At 51.3% G+C, this 17429-nt stretch overlaps 1 protein-coding gene across 2 annotated transcripts in view; it reads left to right on the top strand.

Moving 5' to 3' along the window:
• RXRA (retinoid X receptor alpha) overlaps window positions 1-17429 on the top strand; it is a 119600-nt gene that overhangs the window by 92051 nt on the left and 10120 nt on the right. For both annotated transcript variants that reach the window (XM_082327591.1, XM_082327592.1), the window contains exons 5-8: window positions 4858-5027; window positions 10705-10834; window positions 15661-15793; window positions 16981-17072. In XM_082327591.1, the coding sequence (XP_082183717.1) occupies window positions 4858-5027; window positions 10705-10834; window positions 15661-15793; window positions 16981-17072 (525 nt within the window). The remainder of the gene's footprint in view (window positions 1-4857; window positions 5028-10704; window positions 10835-15660; window positions 15794-16980; window positions 17073-17429) is intronic.

The following is a 17429-nucleotide window of genomic DNA, read 5'->3' as shown; positions in this document are numbered from 1 at the left end:
CCATCCGAGACAAGCCCCATACTTTGTCCAGATGAGCCCGTCTGCTGAGGCAGTACCTGAGTGTGATGGGAGACGGGAGGGTCACGCTGGTCTTGCAGAGCCCTTGCCAGCCCTTCCCTCCTCCTGGTGAGCGGCAGCTCAGCCCGCAGCAGCGGGGATGTGTTCTCCAGCCCTTCACCTCCTTATCACCATCTCATCGCAGTAAGAGCAAGAGAGCCCAACTGAGGTTTGGAAAGGTCCTTGTAGGTCACGCTGTCAAGTGCCGTGTTATCACAGGCACCCTGTAGTTTAATCCTCTTCCCAAGGTCCTCCTGAACAGAAACTGGATGTCTCCTTACCCACCTAGCTGAGCAGAAGGGCACGGTACAGAGGGGGGCATCGACGATGAGCAAGAGAAGGGAGCTAGCAGCAGAACCAGCTCCTCTGAATTGCCACGCCGTGTCCTGTCCTTGCTGACCCTGCAGAGCATCACGTGTGAGACAGGAGGCAGAAGCATCTTGTGGCCTCTCTAGAGTTGAGAATATTTATTTTTTCTTGAATATACATTGATTGTGGCACAAGGGAGAATTTGGGTTGGAGGAGCCAGTCGCAGAACCCCTCTGTTTTTTTGTCATTAGCCTGTGAGTTTACAACTTGCATGAAAGGAAGAGAAAAATCCCACAGAAGCAACAAGAACCAGATGATATAATGATCTTTGTTTCTAAATTTTACTGTGTTACAGGGATGGAGCACCATCCATCCCGGCCCACAAGACTTCTGGGAAGCCGAGAAGAACAAGGTATTCCCATTTCAATATTACCAGACAAGCTGCCATGCAGCTACCACGTTTGTATTTCTCTTTTTAAAAAGATAAACAAAAAACAAAGCCACAAAGAAACCCAGCTCCCAAACCAAATCCATTTGAAAAATGTATTTTGTGTCATCTCCACTGTGGTTTATTTGACTAATCCCCAGTGGGAGTGGGGAGTGGACTCCAGAGATAAGGTCCTAGGTCTTTATGGTGAGGGGTCTCCTCACTACTGAAGATTTTCCTTCACACAAACATCCCATATTGAATGATTTAAAAATTTTTAAAAAGCTGATTTGCTTGAATACTTGCTCCTTCTTTCCTTCCCCCTACCCCACCTGCTATTTTTTCTTACATCTCAAGAAACAAAGTCCCCATTCTTTTCTGAAATGGCGATGTGTCCCTCAGCATCTCTGCTAAGAAGGAGCACCAGCTTGTCAGGTCCTCAGCAGGCCTGGGGAAATACTGATTGCAGTAAATTGCAGACATCTACCACTGGGCTTGTGCCAGTGGAGCTCAGAGGCACGGAGGACTCTGCTAAGAAGCTGTATGACTGGCAGCTCTTAGACACTTTTGCCTGCTCCTTGCACCTCGGATGTCCTCTCAGTTCTGCTGATCTTCTGAAGCACAGGCTGCAAGGATGGCTGCATCTGCAGGCAAGTCCAAGTCTTGGAACCCACAGAGTCTTGAATGCCGACTGCAAATTCCTGCACCTTTCAGGACAACGTGTTGGGCTTGCCACTCATGGAGCTGTATGATGCTTCGGGGTGAATCTGAAACCAGGAAAGCGGAGACACTAGATTTGAGATGAGTTCAGCCTCTGGATCCTGAAGAGGGACTTCGGGAGTGCCACACCTGGAAGAACGAGGTGACAGCAAGATGGCCATCGGAGGGGAGATCATGTGTGCACCGGCAACCGTACCCCAAGGCCAGGCACGGAGCTGTTGCAGGAGCAAACCTGTTGCTCACATGAAGAATGAAGCTGTTCCCACTTCATTCCTTGAGCTGCCTGTAGGGAGAGAAAATAGCATCTACAGCTGAGTCAACATCTAGAGGAGTCGCTGCCTCGCAGGCATCCCCGAAAGCTACATCCAACAGCCAGGGCTGGGCAGGTGTCCTACATCGTTTCCAAGTGAGGAACAGGTTGGGTTCATAAACACCTGGTAACGCGGGTCCTGCGAGCAAGCAGCAACTGAACTTCATGTAGTACGGTCACCTCATCCTGCAGACGCACACCTCGGTGAAGCCCTGTGCATGAAGCAGCTTCTCGGGGAAGGGAGGATAACGGCATCTCTGAGCTCGGCGTTGGGAAACAGTCACTGCTTCCCTGCAACCCAGAGAGCCACGGACAGGGGATGGATGGAGGTCATCCAAGCTGCCGGGGGGGGATCGCAAAGTGATGCCAGGCTTGTCCTGGCTTTGGAGAGGGCTGTCTGGTCTTGGAAACACGGGGGTAGCACAGCAGGTAACGCTCTCCCTGGCAAGGGCTTGGTTTATCTTTGGACCTGACATACTCGGTGAGAATACGCCATCTGCTCTGCCTGGTGTGTCATTGCTGCCGGCGGCCAGCTGGGCAGGGGCGAGCGTCGAGGGTTTTGCGCGGGGCTGAGCAGGCTGGGATGAGTCAGCTTTCCACTGACCAGCTCCGCAGCGAGCAGCAGCACCTACTTTCTGGTGTAGCAGCTCAGAGCACAGATCAACAGAAATAACTACTTATATGTATAATCTCTTCCCATCTGTCTCTTCCATCTATCGTTTATATCAGCTAGATACAGCCTAATCACTAGCAAATACTGTCGTGATGACCTGTAAGATTCACTCCCCTTTACCCCTTCAAGTATGTCTGATTCTTCACCCCCAAGAATGTGACTGTTGTTTTTGATGAGGCTGAGATTTGCAGATTTAAGGCTTTAAGTAGCCACTGTATCCCCAGACCTCTGCAGTGTCCAGCTAAGTCACTGGTGGCTGAGCAAGAGGACGTGGTTTTTGGACTAACACCCCTTCCCGGCGGAGTGGCCCCAGCGGTGGAGGTGGTTGATCGTAGAGCAAGGAACCACACTTTGCACCTTTATCCTTGAGACCTGCTGTGACTGTGCATCAGGTCTTTGGCATTTAAGTCATTTTATAAAATCCCATTTGTTGAGGGTTTGCCTTTCTCTTCGGCTTTTCTGTTATTTAGTAGGTGTTTTATCTCTTCTAATGTGCCCAAAGGAGTTTTGGTGCATCTGTGCTGTTGAAGAAGGGTTGGCATTAAGCAAAAATTTCTAGCCTTTTGATGATTGAGAAAGCGGGAGTAGGGGCGGAGGGAGAAATTTAAGCAGGATTTTATGTTGGCCTGAAAAAGTGAAGAGAAGAATCTGCGCCAGACAAGAGCCAGATGGACAAAAGCCATGACACAAATCCGAGCTCTGACAGCAGCAGCTTACCTGGCTCTGGCAGACCAAGCAGAAAACGTTACGTCGGTCTCGGGAGCCTCTGCAGCCCATAAACTTAAGAGCAGTTTGCAAAAAATAACCTCTTGCTTTTTGCATAACAGCTTTCACATGGAAGGAGTCTGAACACTGTTGACGTGCAGCAAACGGCAAGGCTGCAGCGGTGGCTGCTGCAGGAGGGGAGGGCGAGCGGTGGAAATCAGCCCCAAGCCTTCGCGTGCTGGGGTGGAGCTGGGTTAATGAGATCAACCTCCATATAGCACTGTTATAGCACGTGTCTTAATTTCCTGTCTTTTAAGAAATAAGTTTTATATTCTAGGTTTTATTTTTGCACTTGGCATAGAGCTGCTCCCACTGATTGCCTAAAAAGCCTTCTTGTGTTACAGACAGCTCTGATTTCCCTAGAACAATACCTGTGCCCCTGCTGCTTTCTCTTAACATCACATAACCAGCTTCAAATTCAGGAGAGAGGTAAAGCGTTAGGATAATTGTCAATAAATAGCAGGCCTTTTGCATTACTGAATGCCTCGTTCAGTCCGCAGCAAAGAGCTGGCTAAGTTCAGGGAGTTCTCTCTCATGACCAGTGATGGAAACTCCTGTTGCTTGGGCTGCTCTAAGCAAGACTGGGCTAAAAGGTACTGTGGGAAACAACGGTGTGTGGAAAAGTGTGTGATGTAGGGTATGTAACACGGTGACTGAGAGAGTTACCAATGTAACTGCCAGCATAAAGCTACTTTCCAGGTTTAGGGAAAGCATGTGTGCTGGTTTCAAAGGGAGATCATTAATAATAATGTTATTAGCATCTAATAAGTGTTTTTCATCTACGTCCTGCTCAGACATTAACTCATCAGCATGTGACATTCTTCTGGCTAGATTACTTCTGCCACACAGGGTTTGGGACAGGTCTCTCCTGTCTAGAAGTTGCCCAGAGACAAAGGCAGGAAGGTGCTTTGCATAGAGCGCCTGCCGGCAGATCCCTGCTCCCAGCTCCTGTCCCACGGCGGCACCGTCCTGCCACGGAGCCTTGCGGCAGCCATTAGCAGCACTGCTGGACCAGGGAACCAGATGCATGACATGACCTCGATGGAAATTCAGCACTAACAGGCTCAGAAGATGGTTGAACTCTGGACTTATGCTTTAAACTGACCGATTTCTCCTGTCTTTAGGATTCCCTTATGCTATCGCTTCACCCATCCATTTCCCTCTCCCGCAGTGACTCGCCGTCTTGCTTCCTTTGCTTTTCATCATTTGTCTTTAACCGTTTTGTTTCCAGGACTTCTCCCTCTGCAGAAAGGGGAGATTCCCAGCAGAGGCCAGGTCTGAGCGGGAGCCTCCCTCGCCAAGCTCACACGGAGCAGCTCTCCCTGGCCAGGGCTGCTCATGGCTTCCCCAGACCTCCCACCCCCTTGGACCGTCCAAGCCCGAGCCCCACTGACCACACTGGTGGAAGGGTCAGGTGGGAGAACAAGACATCAGATGTGTGTGTGCTCCTACAGGTCACAAGGACTGAGGGATGCTTTAGGTTTACATGGCTAAGTAATGCCAGCAGCTCCATGGAGCTTCGGGGTCCCAGCTCAGCCCGTGACACCATGGCCGGGAGCCCTGGACTGACACTGTCCCTTCTCTGTCCACTTCCAGCCGTCCAGGAGGAGAGGCAGCGGGGGAAGGACCGCAACGAGAACGAGGTGGAGTCAACAAGTAGCGCCAACGAGGACATGCCCGTGGAAAAGATCTTGGAAGCTGAACTCGCAGTGGAGCCAAAGACAGAGACGTACATTGAAGCAAATATGGGCTTGACGCCGAGCTCGGTAAGGCCCTTGGCCCCAGCCCCATCCCGGGCACACGGGGCAGAAGGGATGGCTTGTGGGGCCTCAGGATTGACCTAGCACGAATACAGCAGCGAGCCTAGGTCAGAGAGGGGTTATCTTATGGGAAAAGAAATAAGTAGAGCTCAGAAATGCAACTTCTTAGCTCTGCTGTAGATGCCGTGGGTGAGCTTAGATGAAAGCATGCGGAAAGCAAACCCCTGCGTTACCACCAGCACTGGTACTTGTCTGTCTCACTGCCATAGCGAAGGAACAGATACTGTAAGGCATAATTAGAAGGGCTCACAGAGGAGATTTTATTTTAGTTAACAGCCCTTAGTGCTAAAAGGCAGGAAGACACTCCAGGCTCTGAAGAGCTCAGGGTCCAATCAAGCCAATAAACAGAGCTGTGTGGCTGAAGTGCAAAGAGATAAGAGTTGTAAAATTGGGGTGTGACTTTTCAGATGCAGAATTATACAGCTGCTTGGCTCTAAGAAGAAAAAACCTGGCAAAGGTTGCTTTCAAGTTCCTTTCCCAAGCTTGCATTTTAACTGGACCTGCTCGAAGCAACCAGGCTCTAACAGGACCTTGTGTAAACAAGAGATAGCTGACAGGGAAATAGGAAAAGAGTGAGAAGCTGTGATGAGGGAAACTGTCTTGGTCCCTTTCCTAAGAGATTCCCTTATCAGAAGGTTAGAGCCTTGCTTAGAGAAAGCCTCCCTGCAAAGCTACCTCCAGATGTGAGAGCCAACCTATCCTCTGAAATTCTGTTTCTAGGATAGACCCTATGCAAAGCCCTCATAAAGAGCTGTGTTGCAGAGAAAGTACTTGCTGCTCAGTCTGGGCAGCATTTAGGATGCAGTCCCCATTCCTCAATAGCCCCTGTTCCCATGACAGTAATGGGAATAGAGGAATGCTTCTAAAAGGTCGGACTGCAGTTGAGGCAACTAATATAGCAGTAGGGTCAGGAGTGGGGCTAATTACCCCCGTCCCTGGGTACACTGGGGGAGCCCTGGGATACCGAGGGACTGGGAAGTCTCAAAGCAAAGAGATGGAGGGGAAGAGGAAAAAAAAAATTGCCATGTGTCATCGTGCCTGTGCTTTTGGGGCCAGGGTCAGCTGCACATGTTTAATTTCTCATTTGCCTTACGGCGATGCCTTCTGGCAGGCACGCACCATCCCACGGCATGCTCTGTTAGCAGGAGGGGGCACTGCCGCTGCAAGGTGCCATCAGGGCTGTCGAGGGTATAAATTACCCCAGTACCCTGCTAGCTATTGCCAGCCTTGCTGCTGGGGAGAGGCTGGAGTGGGGAGCATCTCCTGGCTGCCCAGCAGTCTTTCAGGGGGGCACAGAGGTACAGCTGGGGCTCTGCGAGCGCGTGGGCTGGCTAGCCCGGGAGAGCAGGAACATACGCTGAGATATCCCTCTACGTTTCGTCTTGCTCTGTGCTAGGTGTCTATGAGGCTGAGATGATGAAATGCAGCTATTTCTGGGAAGTGGAAGGACTCTGCAGTATTTATTTTCTGCTACAATAATAATTTATCTCTTTCTTCATATGAGGCTGGAGGATTGAGCAGGGAATACCTTATCTGGCAGGGCTTGACAAGAGATCTCAGAGTCAGGCTGCTCCTTTTAGGAGTCTAAGTCTTGACTGCCTCTATGGGATGCTCTTTTTGGCCTTTACCTACAAGGACACTTTATGGCTGGCTTGCTAAGCGATGCTTTCAGTGCATAAGGCTTCCTGCTAAGGACAGAGGCAATTCCTAAGGGAAACTCTCTAGAAGCACATCCAGGGCCATGGTGCTTCCCTGCATCTGAGAGCCCAGGTGCACCCTGCGGCAGCGATGCCCTCCAGCCGGAGGGTCCCATCGCCATGCAGCTGCAAGGGGCTTTTTTTGGAGGAGGCAGCTCAGCCGTGGTTAGCGAGGGGCTCGGAGAGGTTCTGACGGCTATCAGGATTAAAAATACTTCAGGGGAGTTGTAGCCAGTGTTGTGCTGACTTGAAAACAAACCCCAGAGAGCGAGCTGAAATAAATGGCTTCGTCTGGCACTGCGTCTCCTCAGCCTCTTGTAGCAAATTGAAAGCTGGTTCCTGCATAATTCAACACGCATTACTGTGAACAAGGATGTGTGTTGCATCTAAATAGAAGCAGGAGGCTTGTTGAAATGCCCTATTATTGTCAAGCGGCTTCTGTCGATGAGGTGACATTTGTAGCAGGTTTAGCAGATGTATGAGATCAGCAGCTCGCAGTGACGAGGCCACCGGATGAGGCGAGGGAAGACGGAGGAGCTGCCCTCCTCCCAGCCCTCCCCAGAGAGCCCCTGTGATGGAGAGGCAGACAAATTCAGTCCCTAATAGACACGGGGTAAAACACAAGCTGTTTCCTATTAGCCTGGTATGTTGGGTCCTTTTATTTGTGCCCCTGCACCTCAGTCCATCTGCATTGAACGCTGCCGGTGAGCTGGAGAGCTCCAGCGCTTGCAAGGACGTTTCTACCGGGCTGTGCCAGGCTGGGACGGAGGTGGCAGGGTTCTGTAGGCGTTAACACCCTCCTCTCCCAGATGCTCTCATGTCTGTGACTGTCACCTTGTGCCACGGTGCCCTGGCTTCTCTGAGAGCAGAGATCCCAACTCTGGTTGCGGGAGGTCCCTCTGCTTCGCCAGGCTGGCACTGGCACCGATTTCTTCCAGCTAGGACAGTGCGGGACCCAAGTGGGGGGGCTTCAGCACAGTCCTTGGAGCTGGTAAAAGGGGAGGGCAGGGGGGCTGCACCCTGTGAGCTGTTCCAGCAGCTCTAGTATCTAAACGCCTTGTTGCTGGTGGAGTATGCTGCTCCGAGTACCTGACGAGGGAGGGGACCCTTGGCTCTGTCCTGACACTTTGATTGACACCAGAGAGGATGGGGTACATTCATGGTTTGAAGCCCATGATGGGGAAAGGGGAGCACAGTGAGATGTGATCCTCATGGGTGGCACGAACAGGACAGGGAAGGACGCTGAGCCAGGCAGAAAGCAGCTAAGACAGAGGGACGTGCCCCTGCAAATCTGCTCTCCTGCCTGGGGTGGTAGGAGAGCGCCAAGACTAGCGTTTCAATGACCATCACTAAAACACTTGAAGTAATTGCACCGGTGAGCCCCTAATAAGAGCTCTTCAGCCACTGCAAATAGCAGCTAATTGCGACGGTGTCTGGCTTCTGACCGTGGCGAAGGGCATAAACCCTTTGGGAAGTTCCCACGAGCTGTAAATGAGCATGGCTGCATCCTCCACCCTGTGTGTCCCAGGAAGCCCCCAGATCCCGTGTGGTCCCTGTCCCTCGGGCGCTGGGCACTGGCCGTATGCCCTCAGCAGGTACCTGTGCCCGGGCAGTACGACGGCGTGAGGATGGGTTTGCCTCCGCCCCGTGTCCCCGGCAGCCGCGAAGCTGGGCTCCTGCAGTGTAAGCACCACCTCGGATGGGCTCCTGGCCACGGAAGGGCAAAGCCTGTAACTGAGAGGTGTTATCCCCATTAGCTCTTAATTGGCCTTTGAGTGGCTGGTTTCAAGTCACCATTTTCTGGAAGATGTCTCCAAGCTCCAGTTTTCCAGAAGGATCAGGTGCCCGCGTGTCCTTTCATTCTGTCACACTCCGGCACTGTGCCCTTGCTATTTACTGCAGGAGGGGATTTGCTTACCGTGCACGGAGAGGGTGTCTAGCATCGCTTTGCAGATCCCCTCCTGGAGACAGGCAGGGCCCTTTCGGCCTGCAGGGATGATACTTTTAGCTGCCTCTCAAGCTACGGTGATTAAGTTCTGCCAGGAAGCACTGTGGTGGTTCCAGGAACTGCCATCTGAGGTGTAATTAAAGGCTGGGCCCCTCGCTGGGGCTTTGTACGAACCACGGAAGGCTGGGTACAGCTTGTGCTGCCTGCTGAGGCAGGTCTGGGAGACCTGGAGCCCGGCTTGCTGCATCAGGGCGAGTCCTAGAGACAGTGACAACCTGCCCAGAAGCAAGCGCTGGTAAAAGCTTTGGCAAAAACATCTGACTTTCCTAAAATACCCCTTTCATGGGGCTGTGCAGGCACTTGTTGCTTCATGGGTGAGGTTCTGTTGGAGCATGGGGTCTCCCGTAAGTCGTGTCCTGCTCCGGGGCAGGCAGGGCTCCATCATCCCGCCCCGCGGGAGCTGGGATGCCTGGGTCCTCCACCGGCTTGCTGACCAAACTCGGATGACTTGAAGTTGGTGATGTTCCTACAGCCTGGGCCAAGGGTTTCCCTTCTCACCCTTCCTGCAAATGCCTCTGAATGCTGACGTTCCCCGTGTTTCCAGTGAAACACTTAACCCTGCAAAGCTCCTCCTCACACCCAGTTTAGAATTCTCCTGTTGTCCAGGGGAAATCCCATCTTTTCTCCCTCTCCTAGGGAAGAGTCCAGTCCCTGCACACGTCTCCTTCCCCAGGGAAGAGCCCCAGCTCCCTCGGAGGGAGACTCCCCTGCCCTTGTGCCCCTCGGGAGATGGGCAGAGCAAGGAGGGGAAAATCCCTGTAAGGATGCTCCCTGCTCCTCAGCTGCGCTGCTGAACGCGAGCCCATTCCCATCCATCTCTGCACGCAACAGGTGAAAATACTTCGAAGGCGGGTGCCTCTGAGCTTGCCAGATGCTGGTTATTTTAAGCCTGGAGAATGGGAGACATTGGCTACTGAGGCACAGAGTTTGTGTTTGCTGCCAGGGGACAGCGGAGGGGAGCGGGCAGGGGTCCGGGGCACGGCTCCTGGGGTCAGGAGTGAGACTCAGCAGCGTGGTCCTCATCTGCCCAGCCTGGGAGAGGGGTTTATTGTAGAGCAGCCGGCTCGTGGTGAGGAATGGCCTTGTCCTGCTGAAACCGAGACTCTTGCCAGAGGGAGAGGTTACGCTGTCGTTCGTGTCTGCTCTGCCTCGGCCGCGCTGAACTCATACCCCTTCCCCCTGCGATCCGGGGGTGAAGTAAACACTCCTCCTCTGATTTGGAAACTGCTCTTTTAAGGACATGGAAGAAAAATAATCGTACAATTAAAGCTGCTAGATATCAGCAGGGATTACAGTGGGATATGTGAGGGGCTCACACATCCCTGTCCAGAGAGGTAAACCCTATATACACACTTGTACTCGCAAGGTCTGTCTTCACTGGGGTTAGACAGTCTCTTCCAGTTCCTAATCACAAGCCCACTTGAGCTGTTAGCAGTTCCTCTAAACAGGGATTTGGTATGTTTAGGCTGACTGTCCTCCTTGAGACCAGATGGTTTTTGTTACCGGATAATATTTCAAAGGAAAGGGTTTTTCTTTCTTTTTTTGTAATGCCCCCTCTGGTGCTGGTTTGTTAAGCTGGGACATGCTGGCACGGGGAACGTGCATGCTGCACGGGTGCAGAAGCCTGCCCATCCCTGGGCTGGAGCTAGTTTGGTTCATCAGTCTGTGTGATGGATATTGGGTCTCAACACTCCTGGTTCCTGTTTTGGAGCTTGCTAAAAACTACTGAAAACCACGTGGTGAAGAAGCTAAGTCACCTCCTTTCCCTGTGACTGCTAACGTCCACTTCTGGGGTGCTCCCGACTTTGGGGTCCTTTCCCTGCTGTGGAGGCAGCAAGACCCTTCAGCTGCTCCTCCAGCCTCTCCTCTTCGCCTTGCCCTGCCTTTTCCCAGCCTTTCAATCTCCTTTTCTTGGCAGCCCAATGACCCGGTGACGAACATATGCCAGGCAGCAGACAAACAGCTCTTCACCTTGGTGGAGTGGGCCAAGAGGATCCCCCACTTCTCCGAGCTGCCCCTGGACGACCAGGTCATCTTGCTCAGAGCAGGTGAGTGGGAACCGTCCCCGCGCAGGCTCCAGCACGGGGCCCTAAGAGTGCTACATCTCCATGGTGACAGGTATTACGCTAGATTTAGGTCCCGGCAACTTGAAAGCCTTTAACTGATTCTGAGTAATAGCCTCTGATAATTCAATTGCTAAACAGGATTTAAAAAGCCCCAAGGGACATGTTGCTGAATGTGATCCAAAATGTTGCACCAGCTGCCAATCAGCTGAAAAATGGCCTGGCTTCATCTCTGATGAGCGAGGCGCTCGGAGATGTGCGCTGGGTGATTTAAACCAACGGAGCTGCGCGCTGCCTTCCTTCCAAGCTGAGACTTGAAAGACCAAGTGGGCTTGGGACTCCATGAAATTTCATCAAACTAAAATGTTTGATCATAATTAAAACCAGAAAGGGGAGAAATATCTATCAACCTCCTTCTCCCACCCACCAAGATGAAAATAAAATTCTCCGGGCTTATTTTAAATTTCCTTGTGCAGCAGGGGGTCTGCAAGAACGGAGGCTTTGGGAGGTGAAAAGCAGTTAGCTGTAAGAAGGGTCTTCTCCCATCGAATAAATTCAAGCCCCTGCTGCTGGCAGGTTATGCACAAAGATCAGGGAGGGAAGAAATCAAGAGCAGAGCTCAACGAGGGTGCATTTTAGGCATGAAGCTCTTTGCATAGCTCCAATCATCAGATAAGTGATTAAAAAGTCTTTGGCTTGAGGCAGCGGAGAGTTTTGCTCCCTAAACAAAGAGGAAGGCAAGTTGTCAGTGGGACAGATGAAGTGGCTTCCAGCAAATGACAAACTCCATGTGAAGGGTGAGACTGGGAGAGGAAACGAGGAGACCTTGACGGCTGGCGGTGGCACCCAGCTCTCTGCTTGGCCATGAGGGACACTGACCTCGGCTACTCAAAGTAGTCAAGGGAACTCAAAAGGGAATGATGGAGGAGTCTGGTGCAGAGCAGAGGTGCAGCCTCAGAGCAGGGCGAGCTGGTGAGCTGCCTGGAGTGAACCGGTCTGGCAGCCAAACCCAAGTAAGCTGCAGACTTTGAAGTCCCTGATACTTTTAAAAGTTCCTCTTGTTTCCCCAAAATGCACTTTTGTAGGGAATTCAAGAGGGGAAAACCCTGCAGGGTGCGTGCTCCTCTCTCTGCACTCTTCTAGCCTCAAGTTAATGGCCTCTGTAGACAAGACACTGCTGATTCACCTTGATGGCAACATTCCTGGCTTCTTACTGTAGAAAGTGTGTGCCCCAAAATAAATGCCCATGAAATTGGGCAGTAAAGTGCTTTAAGAACCAAGTGCAAAGTGTTCACTTCAACACAAAACATAGGAACTGCTGGAACTCCTCCGGTCCAAGGTCTGTCCGGGTTGCTTCAGGAGAAGGTCCAGAGTAGGAAGATGATGGGACAAATACTAGCTGTCATTCTGTTTAATAAGGCTGACTGTAGCCCAAATGCATGAATCTTAATACTTTTAGAAATTTTTTATTGACTGTCAACCAATGTAACTGCGTACCGTGACCCTACATGCAAATACCCAGTCCCTCTTGCAACCTCTCTGAAATCCTTGACCTCAATGTTTTCTGGGCGATTAAGTCGCACCGTTTACTGGTGTAGGTTTTCCACTCTTCTTATATTACTGAAAGGAGATTTTTATAGTCACATTTCATCTAGTGGTTACAGCAGTATTCTGGGAATGGAGAATTTGGGGGTTTTATTCTTGCTGCAGACTTGGCCAAGTCCCATGCCCTCCCTGGACGGCTCCTGCTAGCCCTTTGGTGAAGGTGCTCCTCTGACTTTTCCGTGGGTGTGAGTATTGCCAGAGCTGGCCCAGGGCTCTCTCTGGAAAATACAGAAAGTGTATTTTTGAAGAGGGTCTCTAGAACCTCTTGTGAGAGTGGATGAGCAGGGGAAGCATCTCTATACTTGGAGGGCTTTCTGCGAATATCACCAGGAAGAACTGCGTTCAGACAAAAAGCTGCCTTTTTCTTTTGTGAAGTGGAAACAAGACCCACAACAACAGTTCAAGGTTTTCCTTTCTCTTAAGAAGGCGGCTAATGAAAGCTGAAGTGGAGATTTTCTGACCTGATGTCTCTCCTTTGTGCTGGTGCTTGTTATGACCAACTCCGAGCTGGCATCCTGGAGGGGCCACTCCATGGGGCGGGAGGAGAGGGGGCTGCAGACCCCATCACATCCCAGATTTCCTGGTGGCTCTAACCCCATGGCCACGAGGTGGGCTGAGCACCTGGAGCGGCTCCAGTGGGCTCCCTGCTCCAAGCATCTCTGTCGGGGCCTCGGATAACCTCCCCCAAGTCTTTTAACCAGTGGCTCTATCTATTATTGAGTGGGGAGAGTGGCCTGCTGAGAACAGCTGCCCATGAAATATTTAAGTATTAAAATTTAGCTAAGCGCATCAGTCAGGTTCGGTCATGCATGCTTGGAGGCAAAATTAAGGGGAGCATGCACCTTTAGAGGAGCAGTGCTGGATGGGCCAGCAGTAGCTTTTTTTCTAATTCTGAATCTTTTAAAAATCTTCCCTCTCTGAGCTTTTTTGGAGAAGGATTCCCAGCTTTTTAAGCCTGTTTTCCCTGGGTTTTCTTGTTTCCAAGCTTGCTATGGCTGAGACAGGAATAACCTGCTGTTTTCTCTGTATCAAGGCCAGCCTGGCAAAGGATGCTGAGCACTACATCTCTGCAGCTGCAGTTCCTTTTATAGGGCTGGTGGGGAAACTTGGTAGTGAGGTGGATTAACACGATGGTCACTGTGCTGCCAGGTGCCTTCCCTACCCCAGAGGAGCCAAAGCATCCCCGGAGGCTTCAGCTGCCTTGTTTGATCAGAAAGGAGTCGCAAGAGTCAGAGATACCTGCTCTGCTTCTCCAGAGCTTGGGTTGAAATGCAAAACTCTTTGGGTAGCCTTGTTTGATCTCTAACTCAGATTTGCTGCCTGTGGTTATACCTAATTTTTCCTCCTTGCCTCCTTATCTTGTCAGCTCTTTGGGGATGCGCTGGTGAAATCACCGGGTAGAAATAGGCTCCCCATTTCAGCCAAAACATCCCAGCTCTATATGGGAGTAATTCAGCTGAAGGATGTTGATTAATCCTGCGGTCCTTAGCTGGAATAAGCCCAGCTGAGATGTTGGTGGCACCCCACAGCCTCACCACTTTCATGTATTCCTGGAAAACAGGAGGCTGGATTCGGCACCGCTGGAGCTGTGCGGAGCTGCGGCAGAGGAGTGTTGGGCGATGGCCGAGAGTCAGGGCAGAGCTGTGACAGCTGGTGTCGTGGAGGGACGCTGTGAACCAGCTCCGGCGTCTGTTGGTTGGAGCTGCATGGAGGGGCTGCGTGTGGAGCTGCCGTGGGTCCGTGTGTGACGGCTGGTGGGAGATGCCCACAGCAGCTTTCTGTGGGTCTGGCTCTGGCAGGTCCTGTTCAGCCACGGAGCACGGTTCCTGCAGGCTCCTGGTGCAGTCCCACGTCTTCTCCTCCATCCTTGTTGGGTTTCACGGTGTTGCAATCCCTCTGCAAGCGCCAGGCCTCGCCCAGTAAATAGCCAAAAAAATGTTCCCGTGATTGGGGTGGAAACATCCTGTGGCCACTTAGGAAAGAGTGAACTTTATTCCTTGTCAACATTTCTAACGGCACAACCCATCACTGCCACAGTAGGTCAATACAGCACACGTGGACCTTGTATTTATTCCAGTCAGCGAGAAACGACATGTTTCTGTGGCAGGAGAGGAGGTGAAGGATGTTGCTGCATTGCTTTTCCAGCCTGGGAAAAAAAAATAAAATCAAATATCCTGACATTTCTGGACCCTGCCAAGCAGCCCTGTGTTCTGGACACCAGAACATTTTCAGGCCGGGTAAATGAGCCACATGATGAGCCTGAGACTCCTCAGGGTTGCAGAAGACCCATCTTGTGTTATTGAAGATGCCTCTCCTGGTTCAAAGTCACCAAAATTTCCACCCTTCAAAACTTTACAGCGTTTCTTCTTGCTATGGGTTTGTTTCGCGCATTCTTGAACTCAGCTGGTAGCAGATTTAAGGATTGGAAGACGTGTTAAATTAGGAAGGGGAGCTGGCAGGCGGGGAGGGAGGTCGCATCTCTCTTCCCCATCTGTCACTAGCCCAGACTGCTCCCGTGGTGTCCAGGCTCGGAGGATGTGTTTTCCTATCTCCTGAATAGCATGTCCAGTAACTAACAAGACAAAAGCTGATTTCCAAGCATGGAAAGCTGTTAGTGGAGCAGTCATGGATGTGGGACATCCCTGTACAGTGGCAGGCAGAGGAGAGGCAATCCCTTCCAGTATTTATATGGCAGAAGCAACAAACCTGCAAGCAGGAGTTTTCATCGTCCCGATTTACACAGCTGAATAATGGTGAATGAACTTTTGCGCCCCATTATGGCCTGAAAATGAGCCCAATTAGCTGATATAAAGCGTTAATAGGTCTTTAACTGCTTGGAGGCACAGAGTATAAGGTCAGAGGGGGAACGGAGGGCTCCACACCCACTCCGGGGTTCACAGCGAGAGGAGCAGGGCAGCGAGCTGTTTGCTCTGGTGCCTGCAAGGTTTATAGAGGAAACTGCTTCCCTTATTAGCGTTATATTTTTAGTGCATTTGTTCCTTAATGTTTTTTTCTTTCCCTGACATCCCCGAAAGGGTTGGCTCCCCCCTCCCTTCCCATATCCAGCCTTGTTGCTCTAGCAAAGGCGGTTCTTGAGCGGTTTCCTCCTCTCTTTTTAGCGCCAGGGAGGTGACGTTGCTGATTCCCGAACCAGCTGAGGACTCCGTGGCTCTAACCTGCGGCCTTGGTTGTTTTCTCGTCCCCAGGGTGGAATGAGCTCCTAATCGCTTCCTTCTCCCACCGCTCCATAGCCGTGAAAGACGGGATCCTCTTAGCCACCGGGCTCCATGTGCACCGGAACAGCGCGCACAGTGCTGGCGTCGGGGCCATCTTCGACAGGTGGGCAGAGGGAGGGATGGATGGTGGGGAACGCACCTCAGGCCACCTTGCCTAGACATCCCCGTCTCTGTCTCTGCACTGGGCTGCTTCCCTTCCCTGCGTTGCAACCTGCTTGAGGGGTCGGATGGAGATGCGTTGGCACGTGGGCTCGTGGCCGGAGGAGCCCAGGCTGAGGCGTGTCCATCTTACGACGTGCATGGAAATGTCATGGTCCTTGCTGCAGGCAATGGCATTAAATCCCTCCTCTTAAACCTGCAGAAACCAACAGCCCGAAATAGTTAGGGAGAGGGCTGCCCAGTGCAAATCAAAGCCTCTTTCATGGGGTCCAGATGCCTTCTAATGTTACGAGGAGGCTGCTCCTTTATTTCTTTTCATCTTTAATTGGACCAAGACGTGATTTTATTTTCACAATGAAAAAGCACCAAAAATACCCAGCAGGTTCCACATGCGTGTCCCGAGGGCTCTTTAATCTCGTGCTTTGGGAGAGCGTTTTAAAGCCAGACTTCCAGGGTGTTTCACCCACAGTGTGGCTCCAGACGCTGCTTCAATTGTGGCTTATCTCTCTGCCCAAGACTGATCTTGATCTGGCTTAGTTGAAACCAAATCACCTTTGCTTCTTTGCTTTGCAAGGAAATTGTTCTTCGGACCTGGGTGACATCATTTGTTTCCTGTGAGGTCATAAGTGCAAGATCATGACTTCACTGCAGGATCTAACAGGAAAAACGGGGCAATCAGTGGAAAATGTTTCAAGACCGGCACCTGCAGTAAGAGCAAAGGGAGTAATAAAAATTACCAGCAGAGGAAATTGCTTTTAGATACCTGTTGGGGTTTTTTTTATATTATTATTTTTTATTTTTAGGCAGCTTTCTCAGGTGCCAAAGCCTCTCAGTGAATGTATGAAGCCAGTTTTTGTGGTCCCTGTTGTATCTCACAGGAACCACTGGTGTTCCTAATGAGCTATTTTTGATACAGGAGGAGAATGAGGGCATATCCTCAGCTGGTATAAGCAAGCACTATCCCATGACTGTTGGACTCGATGATCTTAAGGGTCTTTTCCAACCTTACCGATTCTATGATTCTATGACTTCATTAACCATGCACCGGAGGACCTCACTCCGGGTCTGACACCTGAGTGTTTTTTCATTTCTTTTTAACGCTGACGCCTGTGATTTCTGTGTCCTTTGCAGAGTACTGACAGAACTCGTGTCAAAAATGCGAGACATGCAGATGGACAAGACAGAGCTAGGCTGCCTGCGAGCCATTGTCCTCTTCAACCCCGGTACATGCCGTTACCTTCTCTCCTCTCCTCTCTTGGCTGATGCTGTGTCCTTGTGGCTCCTTTTCTTACCTGCAAAGCTCCATTGCAAATAACCGAGGGCACCCAACTCCCGAGGACAGGGCAAGAAGGAAGAGAGGCAAGGATGAAAGTCAAATTAAGGGCTGCACGTGCATCTGCCACCTTACAAGCCTGTCCTCTGCAGGTCAGGGATGGATCTGGATCCATGCCCAGGGTTGCTCTCCGGGCCTCCCTTTCGAAGGGGTGTTTTCCCCTTTGCCGAGGGCAGCACGGTTTCACGGTCCAAAATATTCTCCATGCAGGGCCCAGCCTTGGCCAGGACTCAGCTGCTATCATCTG

This window comes from Platalea leucorodia (genome assembly GCF_965183815.1).
Source record: "Platalea leucorodia genome assembly, chromosome: 15".
In the NCBI taxonomy this organism is placed as follows: Eukaryota; Metazoa; Chordata; class Aves; order Pelecaniformes; family Threskiornithidae; genus Platalea; species Platalea leucorodia.
Note: the sequence above shows the minus strand (reverse complement) of the source record. Positions and strands in the feature narration are given on the sequence as shown.